Below are 21,048 nucleotides of genomic sequence, written 5' to 3'. Positions count from 1 at the left end.
GTACATGAAAAATTTTACTAGATCCCTTTAAGTTTTTATTAAATATAGTCAGATGATTTTATTTTTATATATTTTAACATTTAGAAATATTCAATTTTACATCAAAATATTTCTGGGGGTGTTAAGGGGTATCAAAGCCTTTTTTAGTGTAGCGCCCCCATTGTCATGGACAAATCAATAGATGGGAAAGACCATTATGTTTTATATATTTTATTTGTTATGCAAGCAAAATCCATCACTCACAATCTGAAAGTCATTTGTGCCTACACAGTGTACCTTGGCTGCAGACAGCATCAAGAAATGCTTAGGCTACTAGATTTCAAGGTCAATTTTAATATTGTGTCTGCATTTGTGTCCAACAATGCCACCCATATGTTAAAGGCATGTAATGACACCTCCTGAGTCTTGCTGGCAACTCTCCCCTACATAACATTTCACACAAGTTCACATTGTCTGTGATTCTAAATAATCAGACTGAATGCAACACGTAACAGTGTCCAACAGTGTTGGATCAAAAATAACTGTCATTTGTCAATTAGGGGTAATTAATTCATCAATGAAGTGCAACAAACAAATACAAATCTTACTAATAATTTATTTTTTCATTGGATTCTTTTCAAATTTTTGCTTTTAGCATAGTATGGAAAAAGGACTCTGGACTAGTAATTTCATCTAGGAAATTATAAATTTCATGCTTTTAGCAAGGCCACCCGGTGCCAAAAATCTTCACCACTATATTTAAAATGTCCATCACTATATTTTCATAGAAATAGTTGGTGATTTGTCATAACCTTCTGGGGCACTTAAGCTTTAAGTATCCTCCTTCATCAACTACATAGTTCATAAGGTATTGACCATTAATACTGAATGATTTTCCAGTAAGCTATAATACAAATTTTGAGGTTCCTATGGGGGAAGAAACCTCCCACAGTAATGTTTGAGATATAGTATTGACCCTACAAAGATGGGGGGACTAGGACTTTTTGATAGAGCCATCCATCTCCAACAACACTTGCAATTAACAGTGTGGTCCTTAGCAAAAAAAAAAAAAAAGTTCCTTTTGTATATTCTGCCCTTTGGAGCCTTATATGAAGTGAGAGCATTAGGGAATGGATGAGACTAGAGGGAGATGTAAAGCACAGTTTTGAGTCCAATGTATTGATTTTCCCCAACATTAACTATATCATACCATATTAACTCATATTTGGCAAATTGGATGTGCTATTAGGGCTGTTGAGACAACCAGCACACTTTGTATTTATCTCAAAAGTCAAATATGTTTAAAAAGCATACAACAAGCGCCACATGTAGACTGACTTTTTGGATACTGAAAACGATAAACTGCATGCAGCATCTTCTGGGAGTCATAAACTGGGGACTCAGGAACAGAGGTTACATTTATTCAGTAATTACAGGCAGTCCTGCACAAACAGGTGAACATATTATTTTTATAATATCTTTAATGTATATATGTGTGTGTGTTTTAACAGATCTCCAATTCATCTTCAAAAAACAAAACACAGTAAATAATATGATGCTATACTTGATTGTTTGCAGAGGTATTAAATTGAGTTACTTGCCATGTTACTTTCAAAGATTTATGCTAACAGGTCAAAAAAATAATAAATAAAATAATATACATAGATAAATATAGATAACTCTTAGAACTACCCATGATCTTTAAAATGTATTGTTTAAATTTTTAATCATGATTTCAGAGGTCTGATGCATTTTAGTCTAATTATACAATGTTTCAAGATTAACAATCAAATGTAAAGCTATCTATTACAATGCCTATCTGTTACAATTTGTTGCAAGCAGCAGCAGACAGAGTAATGACAGCTTAACCAGCATCATATATTTATTCTTCTGGGGGAAAAATTATATACATATGTATGTATATGTATATGTATATATATATATATATATATATATATATATATATACACACACAAACACAAAATAACTGCTAGATAAGACAGGACATTTACCTACAAATCATTTGCTTTCCAACATAAACACAAAAACATCCTTGATGGACCTAGTGTATTGTACAGAGACCATCACATGCTTACAAAATGAGACTATCCTTTTAATAGGCTAGTAAACTTTGTGTAGAACTTTCAAAATATCATCATTCAGTTGATAAAGAACAATTCTGCAAATGTCACAGGAAAATAAACGCTATGTGACCAGGGCTGGCATGCAATTCTTCAACTATAACAGGCTCCAACAACAACTGAAAGCCAGTATGCATTAAAGGCCCTCTCCCTTGTCAATGTACACAGTGGCTGGCAGGGTCTGGAAAGCTGACAGAGACACTGATACTGGGACAGCCAGAGAGATGGCACTTGGATCTGTAGTGGACGATGGAACATTTGTAGGAGGCTCAGAAGGGAGGGGTTGGGTGTTAGTGATTTGGGGGTGAGGTGATGGGGAAGAGGGTAGGGGCTCGCGATGGATACGTAAGTGCTTTCGGAGATATGCAGCAAACAAGAAAGCCTTTCCACAAAATGGGCAGGCATGGGGCCGTGTAGGTGAATGGATGCGCTGGTGCTTGCGCAGACCAGCCTGGTTAAAAAATCCCTTTCCACAGCATTCACAGACATGGGGTCGTGGCTTGGGGTGGGTCTTCTCATGGGCACGCAATTCAGAGAGCTGCACAAACTCTGCTTGGCATGAGGTACAATTGTGCAGACCTTGGGGTTGACGCACAGCAGGAGCTGGTGGAGGAGGTATGCTGTGGAGACTTTCATGGGTCTGGACCTCTTCCCATGTGCCAAATGTTACATCACAATGGCTGCATGAAAACTGGGGGAGGGTAGTGGGAGCTGAGAGGGGCACTGAAAAAGGCTGTGAAGAGTCAGACACTAGCTCCTGCTGCAGTGGTCGCTCAGCGAGATGTGTACGTTCGTGCTTTCGCAGGCTGGAGGAGACAACAAAGGCTTTGAAGCACAGGCTGCACTTGAATGGACGCTCTCCAGAGTGTACCCTACAGTGCTTGTTGAGGCTGGAACGCTCAGCAAAGGCCTTGCCACACTCTGAACAAGAAAAGGGCCGAAGCCCAGTGTGCACCAGCATGTGGCGCCGTAGGTCCCAGGATGCCACAAAGGCCTTGTCACAGCTCTGGCATTTGTATGGCCGCTGGCCCGAATGTACCCGTAGATGAACCGCCAAATCTGCAGGCTGCCGGAACCGCTTGGCACACTTATCGCAAGGGTATGGCTTGAAGCCAGAGTGTGCCCTCTGATGTCGACGGAAGCTGGAGGGATCAGAAAACATCTTGCCGCACTGTGGGCAGAGGAAAGGCTTCTCCCCTGAGTGTGTGCGCAGGTGAGACTGGTAAGACGACAACTGTGTGAAGCCCTTCCCACATTGCTCGCACTGGTAAGGCTTACTCTGTGAGTGGATCCGCAAGTGACAAGCTAGTGAGGATGAGCGGGAAAAGGCCTTTCCACAGTCTGAACAGAGATAGGGCTTTTCCCCAGTATGTGAGCGTTCATGGTTCTTCAGATCTTTCAGCTCTGTGTAAGTCTTGTTACACAGACCACAACAGTAGGGGCGGTGGCCCTGGTGGTTGCGTTTGTGCTTGCGGTACACAGATGGGTCAGCAAAGCTCTTCCCACACTCCACACAGAAATAGGGTTTCTCTCCTGTGTGTGAACGCTGGTGTACTTTAAGCTTGGAGAGTGTTGGATAGCTTTTGGAGCAATGTGGGCAGGAGTGTGGACGTTCACCACTGTGTTGTGTCATGTGAATGCGCAGACAGATGGCCTGCATAAAGGCCTTGCCGCACTCTGAGCAGACAAAAGGCTTTTCCCCTGTGTGGGAGCGGGTATGGTTGCGCAACTCAGTGGGTGTCTTGTATGCCTTATGGCACTGTAGACATTGAAAGGGACGCAGGGCAGAGTGGGAGCGCTGGTGCTTACACAGCTGGGCCCGGCTGGGGAATGATTTCTCACACTGATTACAGGTATGGAGTTGCCAGTCCTTGTCATGCACAGATGACTTGTGACTGTGCAGACTGGAAGGGCTGGGCAAGTCCTCCTTGCAGGAGGTACATTTGTAAGCACGTAGGGCCTTTAGTTGCTTCCCCTTGCCTCTGCTTCTTTTAGGTTGCTCCTTTACCTCTTCTCTCTCTTTCTTTACTTTGGTGGTAACCTCATTTTCTCCTGTTGGAGAGGCATTTTGTTCTGCCACCTGTGAATTTTCTGGCTGGGGAGAAGTCATTTTCACTGAATAATTCTCTTGTGCTGTTGAAAAATATAAAATAGTCATAAATCAATAATAGTGCATATCTGTGCAAAGCTGTGCTCTGCCCCTAGTTAGGCTACATGTACAACTGTTAACTTGCAAGCAAATCAATGCAGTGAAAAAAACTAAAGAACATGAATCTGAGTCTGTATTCTAAAAATGTATGTTGAAAACTGGAAAAAAAAAACAAGCAATCCCAATACTCAAGCATATACCTCTCTCTTCACAATTTTAATTAAGACAGAGTTTGCATTTGCACAGCTCAAACTTCCAGGAACAACTAGCATGGCGTGGGAACATCACAGAGCATGCTTCAGCAGTGCATACTAACAGTGGGTGTATGTACTGATAAATATTTTGTAATGCAGCGCACTATGCACGAAATACAAAATGGCCGGCGTTAGGACCTTAGGGACGATTAATGCGCCGGAGACTGAGGGAAGTTAAAATGTAGAAGAAGCTCGCAATTTAAAATACAATTCTCCATATAATTATTTTAGATATTTCAGATTTTCCCTAGGTTTACTGTACCTAGAACACAGCATTTTACAAAATCCGGCTTTATGGCTAATGATCAACTTTTAAAACGACAACTGACAACCTAAGCGAGCAATTTTCACACAAAATGGCTGGCTTTAGGACCGGCAAAACAATCTTCTAGCACACGACCGCCACCGCTCGAAACGTTTAACTAGCTACATTTGATGTACCCGGTCGCGGGTGTGTCCTGTGTGTAAGATACTAGTTTGCTAAAATGAACTTACCTTACACTCCTCCCGTTTTATTTGTAAACTTGCCAATGACTTCAATGGGAACATTGGTGTTTGTGTAATCAATGGGGAAGAACTTCATCGAGAGAACGCGAGGTAGTGGGGAGGGCTTTAGGACCATGACGGTGAGGGCAAGGGGAGGAGAAAGTTTTTGTTCATGTGGCTAGCATGGCTAGCTAATAATTTAAATGCGAACAGTTAAGGTGCTCAATCTAGTATCACAAAACTGGTTGTTTTCGCAATTTACAGAACCACAGTTTATTCCATTTTAGTGGAACAAAGGTACTCTGAGACGAACTAATCTAGTTACCCTTACAATATGGTTAGCTAGCGAGCTGGCAAAGAAAGGTGACATGCTGCCTGTACAGTACCATGCTAGCTTTTTAGATAGTTTGTTTTGGATAGGCAGCATATGAACTTTATTAACTTAAGTGGTATTAACTTACTTGATGTGTCGACCATGTCAGTAAGCTAAGCTTGATATCGACCGAACCTTAGCAAGCCAGAGGATCCAAAACTATTTCTGGCATGCTAAATATCTAGCCAAGAGTAAAGTTAAATGATATAGACTGGTCTGTTAAGATAGATCCGACTGAAAAAATGCATTCGTTATCTTAATAATAAACATTACATTATGCGGAATAGTGGCTTGTAACAGTTAATATGGTAGTGTATAACTCAGCTCCTGACGTAAAAATGGAATGTGAAATGAATAGCGTGAAAATTACGCTGGAAATGTACCACTGTGTAATGAAATGTGTAAAGGGTTACAGTAAACCTATATGATTATATAAACACTATAGTCATAAATATTAAACTGTAACTGTATGAAACTGGTATAACTCTTAAATATCCTTACATCTATGAAGCATGGCTTGAGAGTATCGCAGTTTTAGCTAAAACTGTTGGCCTATTCCGCGTATTTATGCACAGTGTAAAAAAATGCTTGTTTCTCACAATTCAATTATTATTTATAAAGTGTTGCAGCCTCATGGTTTTATATTGCTTACACCATATGAACCCCACTGAAATAGATTTTGCATTGAGTAAAACTGGGGACATATTTCAGCGATACACAGTTCGACATTTCCTGTTTCCTAGCAACAACAGCAGGAAGTATGTGGAATTGAAAAAGAGTCGGAGAGAAAGACAAGCAGACCCTCAAGTCAGTTCGTTTTCCTGAAATAATGTAAGTACTCTGAGCAACAACAACAAAAAAAAACACTGTACAAATGATCTGAATTTTGAATTTAGATACACGAAAGACAGAACATCATGGCCCATAGTCGTTGCGAATAATGGATACAAAGGGGGTAAGTCGGCATTTACGGCGTTAACCCAGTGATTTCCTTTAGCTAATGTTAGCTTGCTGCGTTATACAACTCCATGTTATGTTAATTTAGTTATCATTAGGATCTTAGCAAAGCAGTGTTTCGAGAAAAACAGACCTCTGTGAAAGCTTTAACAAAATAGCCCTAAACAGCACCATCTGAAAAGCTAGTCACTACTTAATTCAGTACAAACAGGCTAGTTTGCTAGCATCAAGACATGGTTTGAAATAAGGGCGATGGCATTTAGAAAGATTTCAAGCTATTTGCTAACCATATTCCGTTTATACCCTTCGCGGCATTAGGTGGCATCTGCCTAGACTAGCTACCTAACTTAACAGCCACATCAGAAAATGAAATAATACTGTCTAGCCAGGGTAAATTACGCGTTTTCACAACAGAGTTAGCTTAGCTACCTAGCTTGTTAGCTACCTACCACATGAACGGTCACTGATTTTGTAAACTGATTTTACCTTGCTAATGAAAGAAGTGAAGGCGGAGTGCCTAGTTAATGTATGCTCACATGGAAGGTAGCTGGCGGGCTATTACTGCAGAATAGTAGTTGGCTATCTGGCCAAACGTCTTAATTTCAGAATTTAAAAGGACGAGATTCAGTTTAAACTGTCAATAAATATTACATATAAAATATAAATACGTAAAATTATTCATATTAAGAAATTTTACGAGACTGTATTCCAAGTAGTTTTGAAATATGTTTTGTAATTCAGTTCAGATTGTCACTATTTCCATGAATCCAGTTTAAAAAATCTCGTATAATAACGTACAACAATGAGGACATTTTTCAACTCGAGACAGAGCACATGTGGGTGTATCACCTGAGTCTTAAAACTTTCACAGTTTAATTTTCACAATTCATATGTGGATACATTTTACCAGTATTTAAGAATAGTGAAAGTGTAAAACCTTGTTTTTTTGTATTTGTGAAGTATGATGTAGTTCACACTTTCTACAACAGCAGGTTCAAGTTCATCGATAGGTGATTCCATAATCACTATCTGATGTGTAGACCCTGTATCTCATATAACCCTATGAGACTGACTCTATGTGTGCGTGGTAAAGGTGGCACATTTTCTCACTGGGTCTCCAGATCATGTTGCTGGGTGAACTTTTTGATGTCTTCTGTGAAGTCCAGCTTCACATCCAGGTTGCCCCAGATGAGCTTTGCGTGCAAAGGACTTTGAATCACTTGCCACCACCTGTGCCTGCTTGCTGAGCACAGCTGTGCTGACAGACCTCTTGACTGTTTCTCTCACTCCATCCACTGTTCCCTTTCCATAGCTTGTTGCGAAGAATTGCCACTTTACCTCCAGATCAGGGAAGATTTGCTTGAAGGTAGTGGAAAGGAATGACCACAAAAAACTTGTTCTTGAATTGTGATGCTTCCCCTTCACTGAAGATGTGCAGGTCTTTCAGCTTGGAGTGTTTGTCTTTGATGTCTGACTACTTTTGAACTTTTTTTCATCCTCCTGTCATTGACCACCTATCTGAATAAGTGTGAATCACTGCCCTCTTCACAGGCATTCAGCCTGCATTTGGAACTCTGAGGACTGCAGACCAGTACCTCAATTTAGCTTATGTTCTTGAATACCTGCTATGGAATGAGCCAGTGGCTCAGTGATTCCGTCAAGAAGCAGTTTAGTATTTGCAGAGACACACAGTCCATCACAGTATGCTGTTGTGAGCGCTTGTGTTGGATGCAGCTCCACAAGCTTAGACCTTAGACTTTAGACCACTATCATCTCTGGATGTTCTACCTTGAAACAGCAGTTAGCTTCTAGTACAGATATGATGAGGTGGGGTTTTTGCATCTTCCCTTTGAGCCCTCCCTCTGTCACACTTTATCTTTTTTTCCTTGGTGCTTGTCAAGGTTGATTCCCTCTGAGAGTGCACATTTTTTGTTGTCCTTGTCATGGTAGACGTTCGTGGCAATTGACAGCTTTCGCACCACTTTCTTTGGAGTCGTCAGTTTTGTATTTAGAGCACGTGTCAATGCCTACCCTAGTGACTGCTTGGATTTGAAGGCTGATGAGGTGGAAGTTGGTGATGGGCTTCTCAGTGGCTCTGCAAGTTTAAGATGCAGATGTCTTTGCTTGTGCCCTCACAGCCTCTTGATCTGTTTGCTTTAGTTAATTGTTGAACCTTTAAGTCATCTTTCATTTTCTCTCTTTCTCTTTGAAAGTCTCAGCATCTTTTTTCCTCTCCCTTAAAAGCCTTTTCCACTCAGCACCTGTTTTTGCTATTGGCTGTAAATGAAATGAAATAAAACATGTAATTACTGTCTGCTCATGTTTACTAGCAAACATTATTTGAAAGCATAGTCCGTTTCATTTTATATTCATTGAAGTATTGATAAACCTTTTCAATTAGAGTGTAAATTGATTAAATGGATACATTAAAGGGACATTCCACAAAAACATACAAATGACTGAGAACACTCATTACATTTACATTTAGATTTATTCATTTGGTAGACGCTTTTACCCAAAGCAACTTACAAGTGGGGTACAATTGTAAGTAGTAAATCTGTTCAGGTAGTTTTGCTATTAATATTTTTCTTATTTACCTTTCATTGTGAGCCATGAGCATGCAGATGTCAGATATAATGGAAGTCAGCTGTAACTCACACACAGAAAAAGATGGTAGAATCACCCCAAAATATCTTTGCTTCATGTCATTTGGTTTTTTAATTCTTGTAAATGTATGAGTCAATGACAGAAATAACAATATTTTAGCTCATGTTTTTATGTATGTAGGTAAAGCAGCAAAGTGTTAGCAGCAAAACTATCTGGATGTATTGTCAACACCAAAAGTTAATAGTAAATTGTGAAATTTTGGGGTGAATATCCCTTCAAATGGATTACATGCTATGGCAGTAAGAGTAAAACCCAAACCTCAAATTGTTCACAAGCTGAAAAATTGTTTAGAAATTTAGAAATTTTGATGAACTATATACTTTTAAATAGTATTTTGCCATACATTGATTGTTGAAATTAGCCATACAATTAGTAAATAAAATTGGGGTGGTGCAGTTGTACCGAGAAGATACCTATCTCCCCAGGGTCCTGTCAGTTGACTGACTGGTCGGTAATGGTTATCTTCACAGAAGGATGCCTGATTAACAAATGCAATTCAGAGAACTCTGTAAGAATCATTTCACACGGATCACTATAAGGGGACTGTTTTACTCTGCCAAACATACGTACGGTAACCCTTTTTTATAAAAGCAGCATCCCAATAGACAGTGTTCCTGCCATAAAGCACACTTTAGCAACAGGTGAATTTGACTTCATTCAGTGTTTCCCCATTTACAATAAGCTGCCTTTTTATATTACTGTAAGTATTACACAAGAGAAAAATCCCAGACCGACTGGGGAAAAAATGGAAAGCTGTTCCCTAACCCTGGAAAAGACTCCTGGAAAACAGTGGAAGTGTTTACACAGGGACATCACACATAAAAGGAATCGGTTCATTGCAGTCGTTCAGTTCTATAGCCAGTGAGGTGGACGGGATGATATGGTGGCAGGCAGGCTATAAATGGGGATCCTCCATCTAGCAATAGATAGTGAAGGCCAGGCATCTTGTTTTCAGCCGGTAGCCGGTAACGGTGCTGCAGAAGCAATCTGATAGGATGGATCTGAACCATGAGAGAGACTGTCCACTTAGACAAGATTTTCAGATCTATTTATGAGGATAGGATGATCAACACTGTCAGAAGGCTGTACTTATTTCAGATAGCACAAATATAGAGACATGACCATTGCCAGTAGAGAAGAGTAAGTTGTTAAGCAACTTTTGACTAGAGCTGTTTCAGTATTGTGATAAGGTCCAAATCCTGATTCTAAAACTTCTAAATCTAAGGGCATATATGACAGTTGGTCAGAAATCATTAGCAGCTGACAATCACCTGTAGTAACTGTGGTATGTTTTGCACTTAGTCTGTAGTTGTCTGTTGTTGATGGCGGTCCATCCTGATTCAGCATGTAGAATCCACTCACAAGAGCCCTTGTCCGAGACAATGGAAATGAGCAATAAGGGGCGAGGGGGCTCGCCACTCAAAATGAAACTTTTTAACTGCTGTTGTGATGGTTATTGGAAGAGTCAAGAACAAGGACAAATTCATCTGCTTAGTTTAAGAGACCAGCACTGTGCCAGAAGAGAGAAAGTAATGCCTATGGCATCAAACCTATGTAATCCAATATCTGGTGAGAGATTGGGAACCATCTAGCTTGCATTGTGTACCAAACTATTTTTCCCACATTGGCTAGCCAGTTATGTTATTTAGCTAAACAGTGAATGGAAAGAGATAATGCTATTGGTTCTGACGAAGAGGGTAGCTAGTATAGGCTGTTAAGTAGCTAGCTGATAAGAGAGGTGTCAGGACTCAGGCAGGGACTCAGGCGCAGACAGAGGTGGAGGATGCTGAAGTAATTTATTACAGTCCAGAGGGGTAGTCCAGAAAACAAGGTCAAAACAGGCGATGTCCAAATCCAGAAAAGCACGGCAAACGGTACAAAGTCGGATCTGAAAATCGAGGTTGGGTAACAGGCAAGATCGATAAACAGGCTGGCAGAATGATCACAAGGGGTAATAGCTGGTAGCGAAACAGGAAAACTGTGACGAACTGTCAATGAGCTGGGAAACATGGGGTATAAATGCACGTGATAACAAGCAAACGAGACACGGGTGAACAACTGGGCAGGTGAAACAGGTGAGCGATCAAGCCGCAGGTGGAGAAACAAGGGGCGGGGCAGGCAAACGAGAGCAATGAAAACAAAAGCACATGGCCAGGGAAAACAAAAACAAACCAGCCATGATGCCGCAGTACTGACAAGAGGTTAGCTACAACTGCAGACACTGCTTGCCCCTGGTCTTCAGTTTTATTTAAGTATGTTGAATAAAAGAAAAATTCAGCCTCTGTGAGGGACGTTTCCTTATCATACTTGTAGTGTGCGAGTTCCCTTTACTAGCTATGCACCTTCATCTAACTGAGTGATTATGGACAGAGTCAAGGCACCACAGTCATATCCAATAAGCTGTCAGCCATAGTTTGGGTTGTGTGTTCCAGCATACCTTTATCAAAGATTATTGGCTGATACGTATTGACTCCGATATACCATCGGAGCATGTTGACTGACCATCTTGTGTGTGTGTGTGTGTGTGTGTCCATTCATGTCCACAATTTATTAGGGGTGCAACGGATCACAAAACTCACGGTTCGGATCGGATTACGGTTTTGAGTCACGGATTGGAATATTTTTCCAAAAAAAAAATATTCCAATTTTTTCCAGCAAAAAAAAAACAAATGTAACTTTGTTTTCCATTTATTTCTTAAAGAACGCTTAAAGCAAGGAACTTTTGCCCATGGTCATAAATGAAAACAACATTCAAGATGTCCAATGTTTAAATAAAATCTTAAAATAAAATATTCAGTACTCAATTGTTAAATTAAAGTGCAATATTAGCGCTTGTTCTGCTGTTCTTTGGCCACGTCCGAAATTGCTCCCTATTCACTATATAGTGCATATATATTAGGGATGTGCATCTCCATCACTGAGGCCAATGCGATACACATCTCGATGCATTGCCAACGATATGATAGCCTACATTAAAGATACATATGAAGCAGCTACTAATGGGATACGATATGATTCACCCCTATTGCGATGCAGTGCAATTCCACACAGTTTGATTCAACACAAAAGAATATGATGCTATGCAATTCAATATGGTACAGATAGTTTGATTTTATTTCTTTGCGGACAGCAAATCACAAAACCTCTTTTGTGCAAGAAGTTTTTTGGAAAATTTTCCATATGATTCCCTCCGCTAATGTGTCTCCATTATTTCGCCACCACTTTGTATGCATAGGTTTCTGATTTACGTTGGTTACGCGCAGTGTTCAAGTTACGTGGGCGCCAGTGGGAGCTGAGCTCCCACAGAGTGAGGACTGGCTCCCATGAAAGCAGTAAAGTCAAATATCTGTGGGGGTCTCTGAATATACAGCAGCATTATATTTTAATCACAAATGAAGCTCATTTTCCTTCCATATATGGAGTAATTTTTATGTTAAAGATAGATAAATATCCTTGACAAGTAATAAGAGTAAACATGTAGAATAAAGAATCATGAATGCAGCATGGCTGCACTTCACCACCACGCCCCACGCCACTATGCGTGCAAACTATCAATTTGTGAGCTCACAAACGTTAATCCGAAGAAGACACTTGACCTTGCTTCCATTCCTTGGATACGTTTTCAAGACAATCTATATATAATATATATATATATAATCTTAAGATATATATATCTTAAAACTTCTGGTTACATGAGCCTAAGCTCTTTTCAATCAAATCCATGCAAAAGTTAATTTCAGATAATTTTAGAATACAGTATAGGATGTACTGACAAATAGAATACCACATCTATGTCATATGACCAAAAATAAAAAGCTTTTTTGCATAGTTGTGTTCGACACATGAAAACTGACAAGGTATCCTTGGTCTGACAAGGTAACACGATGTAACCTTGCTCTCACTTGAAATGTATCTGGACATAGGAGATGCACATGTGGGGCAGAGTTTACCCAACATGGGTGTGTCACCCAACATTAGGATGTGTTTCATTCGGCTTATATATGAGAAGATATATCTCCTCATGGAGATGAAAAGTGTATGACACTAATCCACGTAACCAAATGTCACACTTCGATGTAATGAATGGTGCATGCCATCCAATCACAACAGAAGACTGCCAAATATGGACTACACACAGCAGACAGGTTTTCCCTCACTGTGTAGCCAGGGAAAACCAGTGTAACGTTGATTAAAATCTGTGATCTTGAACAACAGGAAAGCATGGAAGTACAGTACATACTGTGTGTACGTTTTTTGTTTAACTTAAAACATTTATTCGTCTTAGGTTTCTAAAACTTAAAATGTTGACTGAATACTGTGGTGAAGTTTTGGTCACATAATTCTCCTACCGGTAGCTAGCTAGCTGATACGAATTTTACCTCAGCAATAGGCCTATGCCAGTGAGAAAACAGCTGGCTAGCTAACGTTAGCTTGTTCATTAACGATCAGTGAAATAAGTAACATGCTAACGTTATATATGAAATTTTATGACATACTCAATAGTGCTGACCGATAAATCATATTTTCATCGTCGTCGCAATATGAACATGTGCGATAAACACATCACAAAAGTCTGCCTGGAGCACGATGAATAAAAAAAAAATATATATATTTACACGCACCATGCATTCACACTCAGCATGCGAACATTTGACCTATGCGCTCCCACCGCCACGTTCTAAAGAAGCGTGTCTTTGTGATAAACTACTGCCTATTTCTACGCAGGAATGAGTGTTGAAATTGATGGCTAAAATGCACGTTTTATTTTGTTTAGTTTGACCCGATCTCAGTAAGGAAACCAGACTATTGCCATTTGTCATACAAGTCAGTGCGAAATCACTATTTCCGACCAATAATCTGTTGTTGGTGTTATTAGTTGGCTAACGTTACGATAAAACGAAATTACCAAATCATTCCGAGTGACCCTGTGAATGAGAAGCTAATTTTCATTAATACGTTTTGATATTGTGGCTCATTAGCTACCATATGGGGGCATTTTGTGATGATGTGTAACTTAAACGTTGCTCAGTGTAAATGTAATATCCAATATTGATTTGTTATTCAGTGTTGTCACTATGATGTTTGTATTTTTGTCAACTTTTCAAGCTGAAGTCAAATTTCCACTCGATTACAAATGTGGACAATACAGCTGTTTTCAACTTAATTTTCTAAAGCACCTTGAGTTGCATGCACTTTCTGTCAGAAAGGTCTTTCCTTTTAAATATGTTTATGCTCCCAAAAAAAGGCATATGGATGTTCTATGTTTTGACAATCATCTCTGCAAATGAGTAAAATTACTGTTAAGCAGATTAAAGAGTAGTGTTTTTATTATTTTGTAATTTTATTTTAGATTTAGAATGTTAATTTTCTGTAAAATATAATACATTTTAATGTAATGTAATTTCACATAACATCAACATTTATTTTTAGCCCGTGGCCCTCCATCTAGATTAATTTTTGGCTCTTCATAGGAAAGATTTTGGGCACCTTTGGTTTAGAAGAAAATATTTTAAAGGGAGCAGGGGAAATTAAACTTTCATTTCTTATAGTTATAATGTCTTATTTAAATTAATGTTCTGTTTAATTGGTTGGGTATTCATGTGCAATATGGTCAATAAAAACATGTTAATAATTTATTTCATTAATTTATTTCATTAATTTATTTCATTTCTTTATTCAGTGGGCGTAGGCTATTCAATGTTTGGGGTCTATGTTTGCAGTGTACCTATTAAAGCAGAAAGACAGGGACTGTATAGCTAATATGCACACTTCAGTATTTGTTTATTTATCGCAAGTCATGTCGTCATTGCAATATTGAACAATGTTATCGCACATTGCAGATTTTCCTCATATTGTGCAGGCCTAATACTCAAGCAGAATACTGTTCAGTAGTTGGCTATAGAGAATTTGATACCGTGCAGTGAGTAGCCAAGAATACTTCCTACGTCTTTGATTTACAAAGGCAGGTACCTCGTGAACTCAATGTTTTTAGCCCAGTGCTTTTTAAACGACTGTTGTAGCTAGCTGTGTCATCCCAGTTAATCTTCTGTGTCAACGAGCGGGAGCCCTGAGTTATTTTCAGAAATAAAAACCTGTTTAATGGGTTCACTGTGCTTGCAGTCATCATTTAACATGAATTGAACGTATCCTGAAATCAAATTTTTTTTAACGTACAGTAGTTTCAACAGTACAGAAACTAGCTAGCTAATAGCCTAGGCTACAGTCGCTGTTGCCAAATTATTCAAAAGATGACTAACGTGAAACTGGTCGCTAAATAAATCCACATATTCCTGTCATCATCTACCATACTTAGTCTTGATGCCAAAAAGCGATCTAATGTAGGTTTTTTTTCCTTTTCCCAGGGAGTGGCTGCATCTTTTAAGGCTTAGGTACAAGTTGATTATGCTGGTGTGTTTTTTGATAATCAGGGAGAATGATATTCTGTTTTCAAATTAAACTTTTATTCTAAATTTGCCTGTTGTTGTGACACAACTACAAATAATGTTTTTACTCATTTAGAGAAATTAATTTATTGGGGAACTAGTTGGGGGGGAGACAAAAATAGCCCACACAAATAATGGGGGGGGACATGTCCCCCCTGGTTCCTATGCCCCTGTTTACAGCACTGGAATTGGAAGTTAGACACTTTGAATTGGAATTAAGTTAGAATTGTAAAAATATTTCAGTGTCTAGAACTGGAATAGACCCTTTGCCAAGTCACAACACCTGAACAGTACTTGTCAAATCCTGTTCGCTACGGTTACTCCACTGCATTTTTTGGACAAAAACTATAGATATTTCAGGGCTCAACTGGACTGTGGTTGCCCAGCTGCACAACAGAATAGAACTTTCTTGCTAACGAGCACACAACTGGCATAGCTAGCTACCTTGCTCGAATTAGGTCACAGCTAACACATTAGCAGGCTGAAGTGTAAACTGGCTTGAAGTAGCTAACTACTTACAGGCGAAATAGAATTACTTTGCTGGCTGATAAGGTAATGACTTTGGTAGCCTGAGAGTTGTCTAACTACTCAGCATGCTAGTTAGCTAGCTAACAAGTTGATAGTTCATTTTGAGCCAAACTTGTCAATGTGTCCATGAAAAGTACATGCTTGTCAGCATGAGATGATCTGAAATTGAAAAGCCATCTCCAGGCAGCTGACCAAATCTAGAAACTTCTAGCTACCTTGCCAAGCATTTTCATGCCAACTTAAAGTGTGTCCTCAAACTTTCTGTTGACATTCTTTGTTGCAATATATTTGTCTAATCTTTTGGTTATTTTCTTTGGGTTAATAACATTTTAGAAGCTATGAAATAGTAGTATCTACCTGTGTCGGGACTATTAAGTGGGAAAAATGGAGACTTATAGATTTGTCTCAGGTTCAAATCAAGGGAATGCTGTGTATAATAAAGTATTAATTTTAGTTGGTATACAGAACATTTGTTTTGATAATTTCACATCACAGATGTAAACCTCCATAGCATTCTGCAGGCCTTTTTGTCATCAATTATAAGAAATAAAAATTTGTTTTTTCAAAAGATATTTAATATTTCCTGAGGAACTTTGCTCAGGGAAATGGGTATTCTTTCTTTCTTGCTGCAGTGCACATTGCCTGTGTTATGATAGTTTGTCCTACTTAGCAAGAGTAACTAAGGCAGGTGAAGCTTAGCAAAGGTTTTACTAATTAGAATTTAGACATTTAAAACTTGAATTAAAACTGTGCATATTGCATACTTTGGAATTGGAATTTTCTAGTTAATGGAATTAATGTACTTTGTACTTAAGATTGACTGCAATTTTTAAGTCACACCTGGGCTTCCTGAAGTGGCATTGCACAGTATACAGTAGTACAGTAGTCAAACGAAATTACTTAGTAGTAGTGGTTTCATTCACAATTCGCTTCCAAATGTGTCTTTGGCTATTTGTTAACACCTTAATGCATGTATATGCATTTCAGTTAATTAGTCTCATACTTGGTTTTATTTATTACTATTATTTATTATTTTTACAAACAAAATTCTGTCTACAAAATTCTTTTACAAACAAAATCACAAAGCACTGAATATATTGCATTATGTATTTTGTAGAGGGAAACAAACAGAACACCTTGGACCTAGGACCAATTGGGTAAAATTGGAAAGTTATGCCTTGAGGCCTGGAAAGGGTGGTGGGGAGACTCTAAAGAAATGGTGTAACTTTTAACATTGGGATAACATGAAAAAGGCATCAGTTTTTTTCGCTCTAGTGTTGTACATGAACTGTATAGATATGGATGATGCCTATGAGGTGTGTGTGAGTGAATTTTTTTTAAGGCTGTGATCTGCCTGACATTCAAAGAGTGAATTTTCCCCAATTATGAGTGGTTGAAGTTTTGAAATGAGCAGTTCATAATGAATGATATTTTAATAAATAAAACGCAATTAGCAAGTGAAATGCATCAAGTTCTGCTGAAGTATTGAGAGGATGAGTCGCCAAGGAAGTCCAGCACAATCACATCAATCACAGTCATTTCCCTGAGCCAGCAGTGATGGCACACAGGTACAGTGATGGAAGGAGTATTCATGAATGGCCTAGGTGAGTTATGTATAGGTATAAAGGCAAAGTTGGAAGCTGGAAAGCAGAGCTTACTTTAGGTTAGTATTTGGGTGCAGTCTTTAACAAGCCACCTAAATAATTGATTTGTGATTAGCCGCTCTGTAATTGCTTTGTCAGGTGTAAAATGTAGGAGAGGAAAGGTATGAACATTTCCATGAAAGAGAAAATATAGGTGTATTTAAACTCAGTTTTTTTTAACCCTGCACAGGTACTTGTGTGCCCCTTGTACAAGCAGAGAGACTGTTCAGTGCTGCATCTCATGTGATAGATGACAAGAGGAACACTAACAAAGCAGAGAGGTTTCTTTTCTTGTTCTTATATGCATATAAGTAATGCTGGACCTAAAAGGCTAGGTCTTTGGCTTATGAGGGAGTTTAATCCTTTGTTGTTGATTTGTTATAATAATGTTAAAAACGATAAACTTATCATTTTTGTCTAAACTGATAGAGTAAGCAGTGTTCACACTAATTTGCTTACTTGTCAGCTTGGTGGTTTTGTAAAAAAGCAAGGCTAAAGCATATTGGCTTCAGTTCAGCTTATCCCTGTATACTGTCTTTTAACTGTCATTGTTTGTTTTGGAAATAATGTCCTCTGGAAATTATGACTGTTCAATAGAAGGCTAATAAAAGACAAGTTTTTCCATCACTTTGTAGTTGTGTTATTAAATGGGAGTTCACTGAAAAGCATTCAAAAGCAAAATTGATGTATTTATGCAAGGGTACAAATTGGAAAATACGGATAGTTTTTATTCATCAGCCAAGAATTAGCTAGCTAGTGTACTTTTTATTTTTATTAAACTTCAGGCTAAGTCAATGGCAGGACCCCTCTTTCATTTTCCAGTTGTGGTCATCTCCATACAGTCTCTTGTTGTCTGATCATTAGCTATGTATGACAGCTAGGTAAGCGAATCTTTAATAGATAGGCCAATGTCTGACTGGTGCACTGCTACTTAAGTAGCTAGAAGTAGCAAAAACTACTGTGTTTTAGCTGTCACCTTTAGCTGGAACATCATCTTTCTGGCTGGCTCAGTAGCTAGCTAGACTCTCTTAGCTATGACTCTTAAAATATGATGTTGGTAATATCATACAGATGTGTGCTCTGTAATTTTTCTCCTGATGAATTAATTTCAAGTGGTTAATTAGAAGAAGCTTCAGGAATTTTAGATTCCTGACAACTTGTCATGAGTGTCACTGGTTTAAGGCATGTCACCTTTATTTTCCTTAATGAACAAACTTCATTCCGTTTATTAAGGAAAATAAATGTCAGTTGTAATGCAAAAATCTCATGAGGAGTTGATCCGCAATAATACCCTGACTTGTTCACACATCTGTTTCTTTAAACAGATGTGTTTAAAGATGTGTTTTATCGATTATTGAAATGAATAATCGGCTATTCAGATTATGAATCACACAGTTACTCAATGGCTGTTATTTAGCTTTCAGCTTTTAAATTTAGCTTGAGGTTGTTTTAGGCATGTGCTAACAAAGACAATAAAGAATACTTCATTCAAAAATATGTCTTTTAATGAACTTTCCTGCTGATACAAAAGATAAATAAAAATTCCAATATCCATTTTTTCTGTCAAAATTTAAAACCAAGGATTGGTTTTGTATTGTAATGGAGGAAAGTCAGCATCTCCACATGGTCTCGTGAGAGGCTTGCACTCTTCTGAGAGCAGATATTCCCCACTGCAGAGAAGGTGTGCCATGACGGGGTGGGTGTTGGAGGAATGCACAGAAAAGATCTGGCCAGCTTTGATAGTGTGGGAAACTGCCCCTCATTTTCCCTCCACCATCTGAGAGGATCTTCCTTTTTGGGTATTGCTGGCTCTGCGAAGTACATCTGAACTTCATTTCTCACCATTTGGATCTTTTTGTCCTCCTGGGATTCCTCTTCCTCACTGTGACTGTCTGTGTCAGACTGAAGGAGGTTGTACAGTGTTGATTTTTCCCCTCTGCCTGGAACATTGACCCTCTGTTGTTGCTCGTACCCATGTATTCCAGTCTGCTTTGCTTCTTTGATAGCAAGGACCTCAACTGTCCCTTGCACCCTTGTGCCATCTTCAGCTGCCATAAACTTCAGCTTTCTGAATCTTGGGTCAAAGGCAGCTGTAAGAACAATTGGGTTGTGTCTCTCTACTGAGATGGTGTTCAGACTCCCCTATCTCTCGGTTATCCCCTTTTCTGCACTGGCCAAAAATGCTCTTCCTGGTCACGTCTCAAAACGAAGGGTTTGCTGTATGGACTGTTGCAGCCCTTTGACCAGCTGTGGAAGATATGAAACGGTTGTGTACTTCTGTCCACTAAGGTAAAGGGTAACATATTCAAAAGGCTGTAACCCTTGTGTTAGCTCTTCAAGCAGCACCCATTGATCTGGCTTCAAGTCAAAGTAGTGTTTGCCCCTTGGAGTTACCTCAAGATCGGATAGAGTGGCAGTAACTGGCCAGCGCTGTTCCAGGAGTCTCTCTATGATGTAGTATGTACTGTTCCATCTTGTACTGACATCCTGGATCAGCTTATGCTGTGGTGTGCTCATTTGCTGTGGTTTTACCTTCAGTTTTGTATTGGCCAGCTCACTTCTCCTGAAGTGTTCTACTAAGTTTCTTGCAGCCCTGTTGATGCTAGGCTCTTTGAGAGTGTTGTTAACTATGAGCTGGAGTGTGTGCCCAGTGCAGCGGACAGAGGCCCAACCGTGTTTTTCTTCCAGCATTCACATTGCTGCCACCATATTGGGCCTTTTGTCATGAACTACTGCTTTTTATTTTGGTAGGCAAGATGTCAAATTTTGCTACCACCTCTTCCAGCCATGTTGTTATGTTTACACCAGTATGCCTCTCCTCAAGAGCCATGGTCGCAAGGTGGAAAGTCTTCATTTGCCAATCTTCACTGATGAAATGTTAGGACACACCAAGGTATGCCTCTGTTGCATGACTAGTCCAGACATCAGCTGTCAGTATGAGGGAGGTTTTGACTTCTTTAATGGTCTTCTTTACCTTTAAAGACATCAAAGGTGATTTTAGTTAACATTTTGAAGTGTAAAGACCCATACAGTGTATACAGTAAACATTCAACATAATATCAGTTTTAGATTTTTATTTACATTATTGCAGCCATGTTATGCTGTAATCAAGATTAAATTATTGATCAGCGATCTTATTATTTCTTCATGAATTCTGTCATTTCAAATACAAATTACTATGCTGTATGTGTATGTGTGTGTTTGTGTGCATGTGTGTGAGTGAGTGTGTGTGAGAAAGTTAAACACTTGTACCTTCAGAAAGGTTGTTTCATATTTCTTTTCCATTAAGTGAGTGAAATGAGTTCTGGATGGAAGAGTGTATTCAGGGTTGAACTGCCTAATCATTTCTTGAAACCCTTCACCATCAACCATGGACAGTGGTCTCATATCCTTGACCGGCATATAAAAAGACATATTTGTCAGGCAAA

General features: G+C 39.0%; 2 protein-coding genes across 3 annotated transcripts in view; one reads left to right on the top strand and one right to left on the bottom strand.

The window, feature by feature from the left end:
- Positions 1-2,202: 2,202 nt before the first annotated feature.
- On the bottom strand, positions 2,203-5,095 carry znf668 (zinc finger protein 668). Its single transcript, XM_036542555.1, has 2 exons — positions 5,019-5,095; positions 2,203-4,253 (listed from the first exon to the last, which is right to left on the bottom strand). Exon 2 carries the CDS (start codon positions 4,228-4,230, stop codon positions 2,257-2,259), a length of 1,974 nt encoding a protein of 657 aa, XP_036398448.1. The 5' UTR covers positions 4,231-4,253; positions 5,019-5,095; the 3' UTR covers positions 2,203-2,256.
- A 1,049-nt stretch (positions 5,096-6,144) lies between these two features.
- znf646 (zinc finger protein 646) overlaps positions 6,145-21,048 on the top strand; it is a 39,567-nt gene continuing 24,663 nt past the window's right edge. For both annotated transcript variants that reach the window (XM_036525887.1, XM_036525888.1), the window contains exon 1: positions 6,145-6,213. The gene's annotated coding sequence lies outside the window, so the exon portion shown is untranslated. The remainder of the gene's footprint in view (positions 6,214-21,048) is intronic.

The sequence above is a fragment of the Megalops cyprinoides genome, chromosome 1 (genome assembly GCF_013368585.1).
Source record: "Megalops cyprinoides isolate fMegCyp1 chromosome 1, fMegCyp1.pri, whole genome shotgun sequence".
Lineage (NCBI taxonomy): Eukaryota > Metazoa > Chordata > Actinopteri > Elopiformes > Megalopidae > Megalops > Megalops cyprinoides.
The sequence above is the reverse complement of the archived record's forward strand: the minus strand, read 5'-3'. Positions and strand labels throughout refer to the sequence as shown.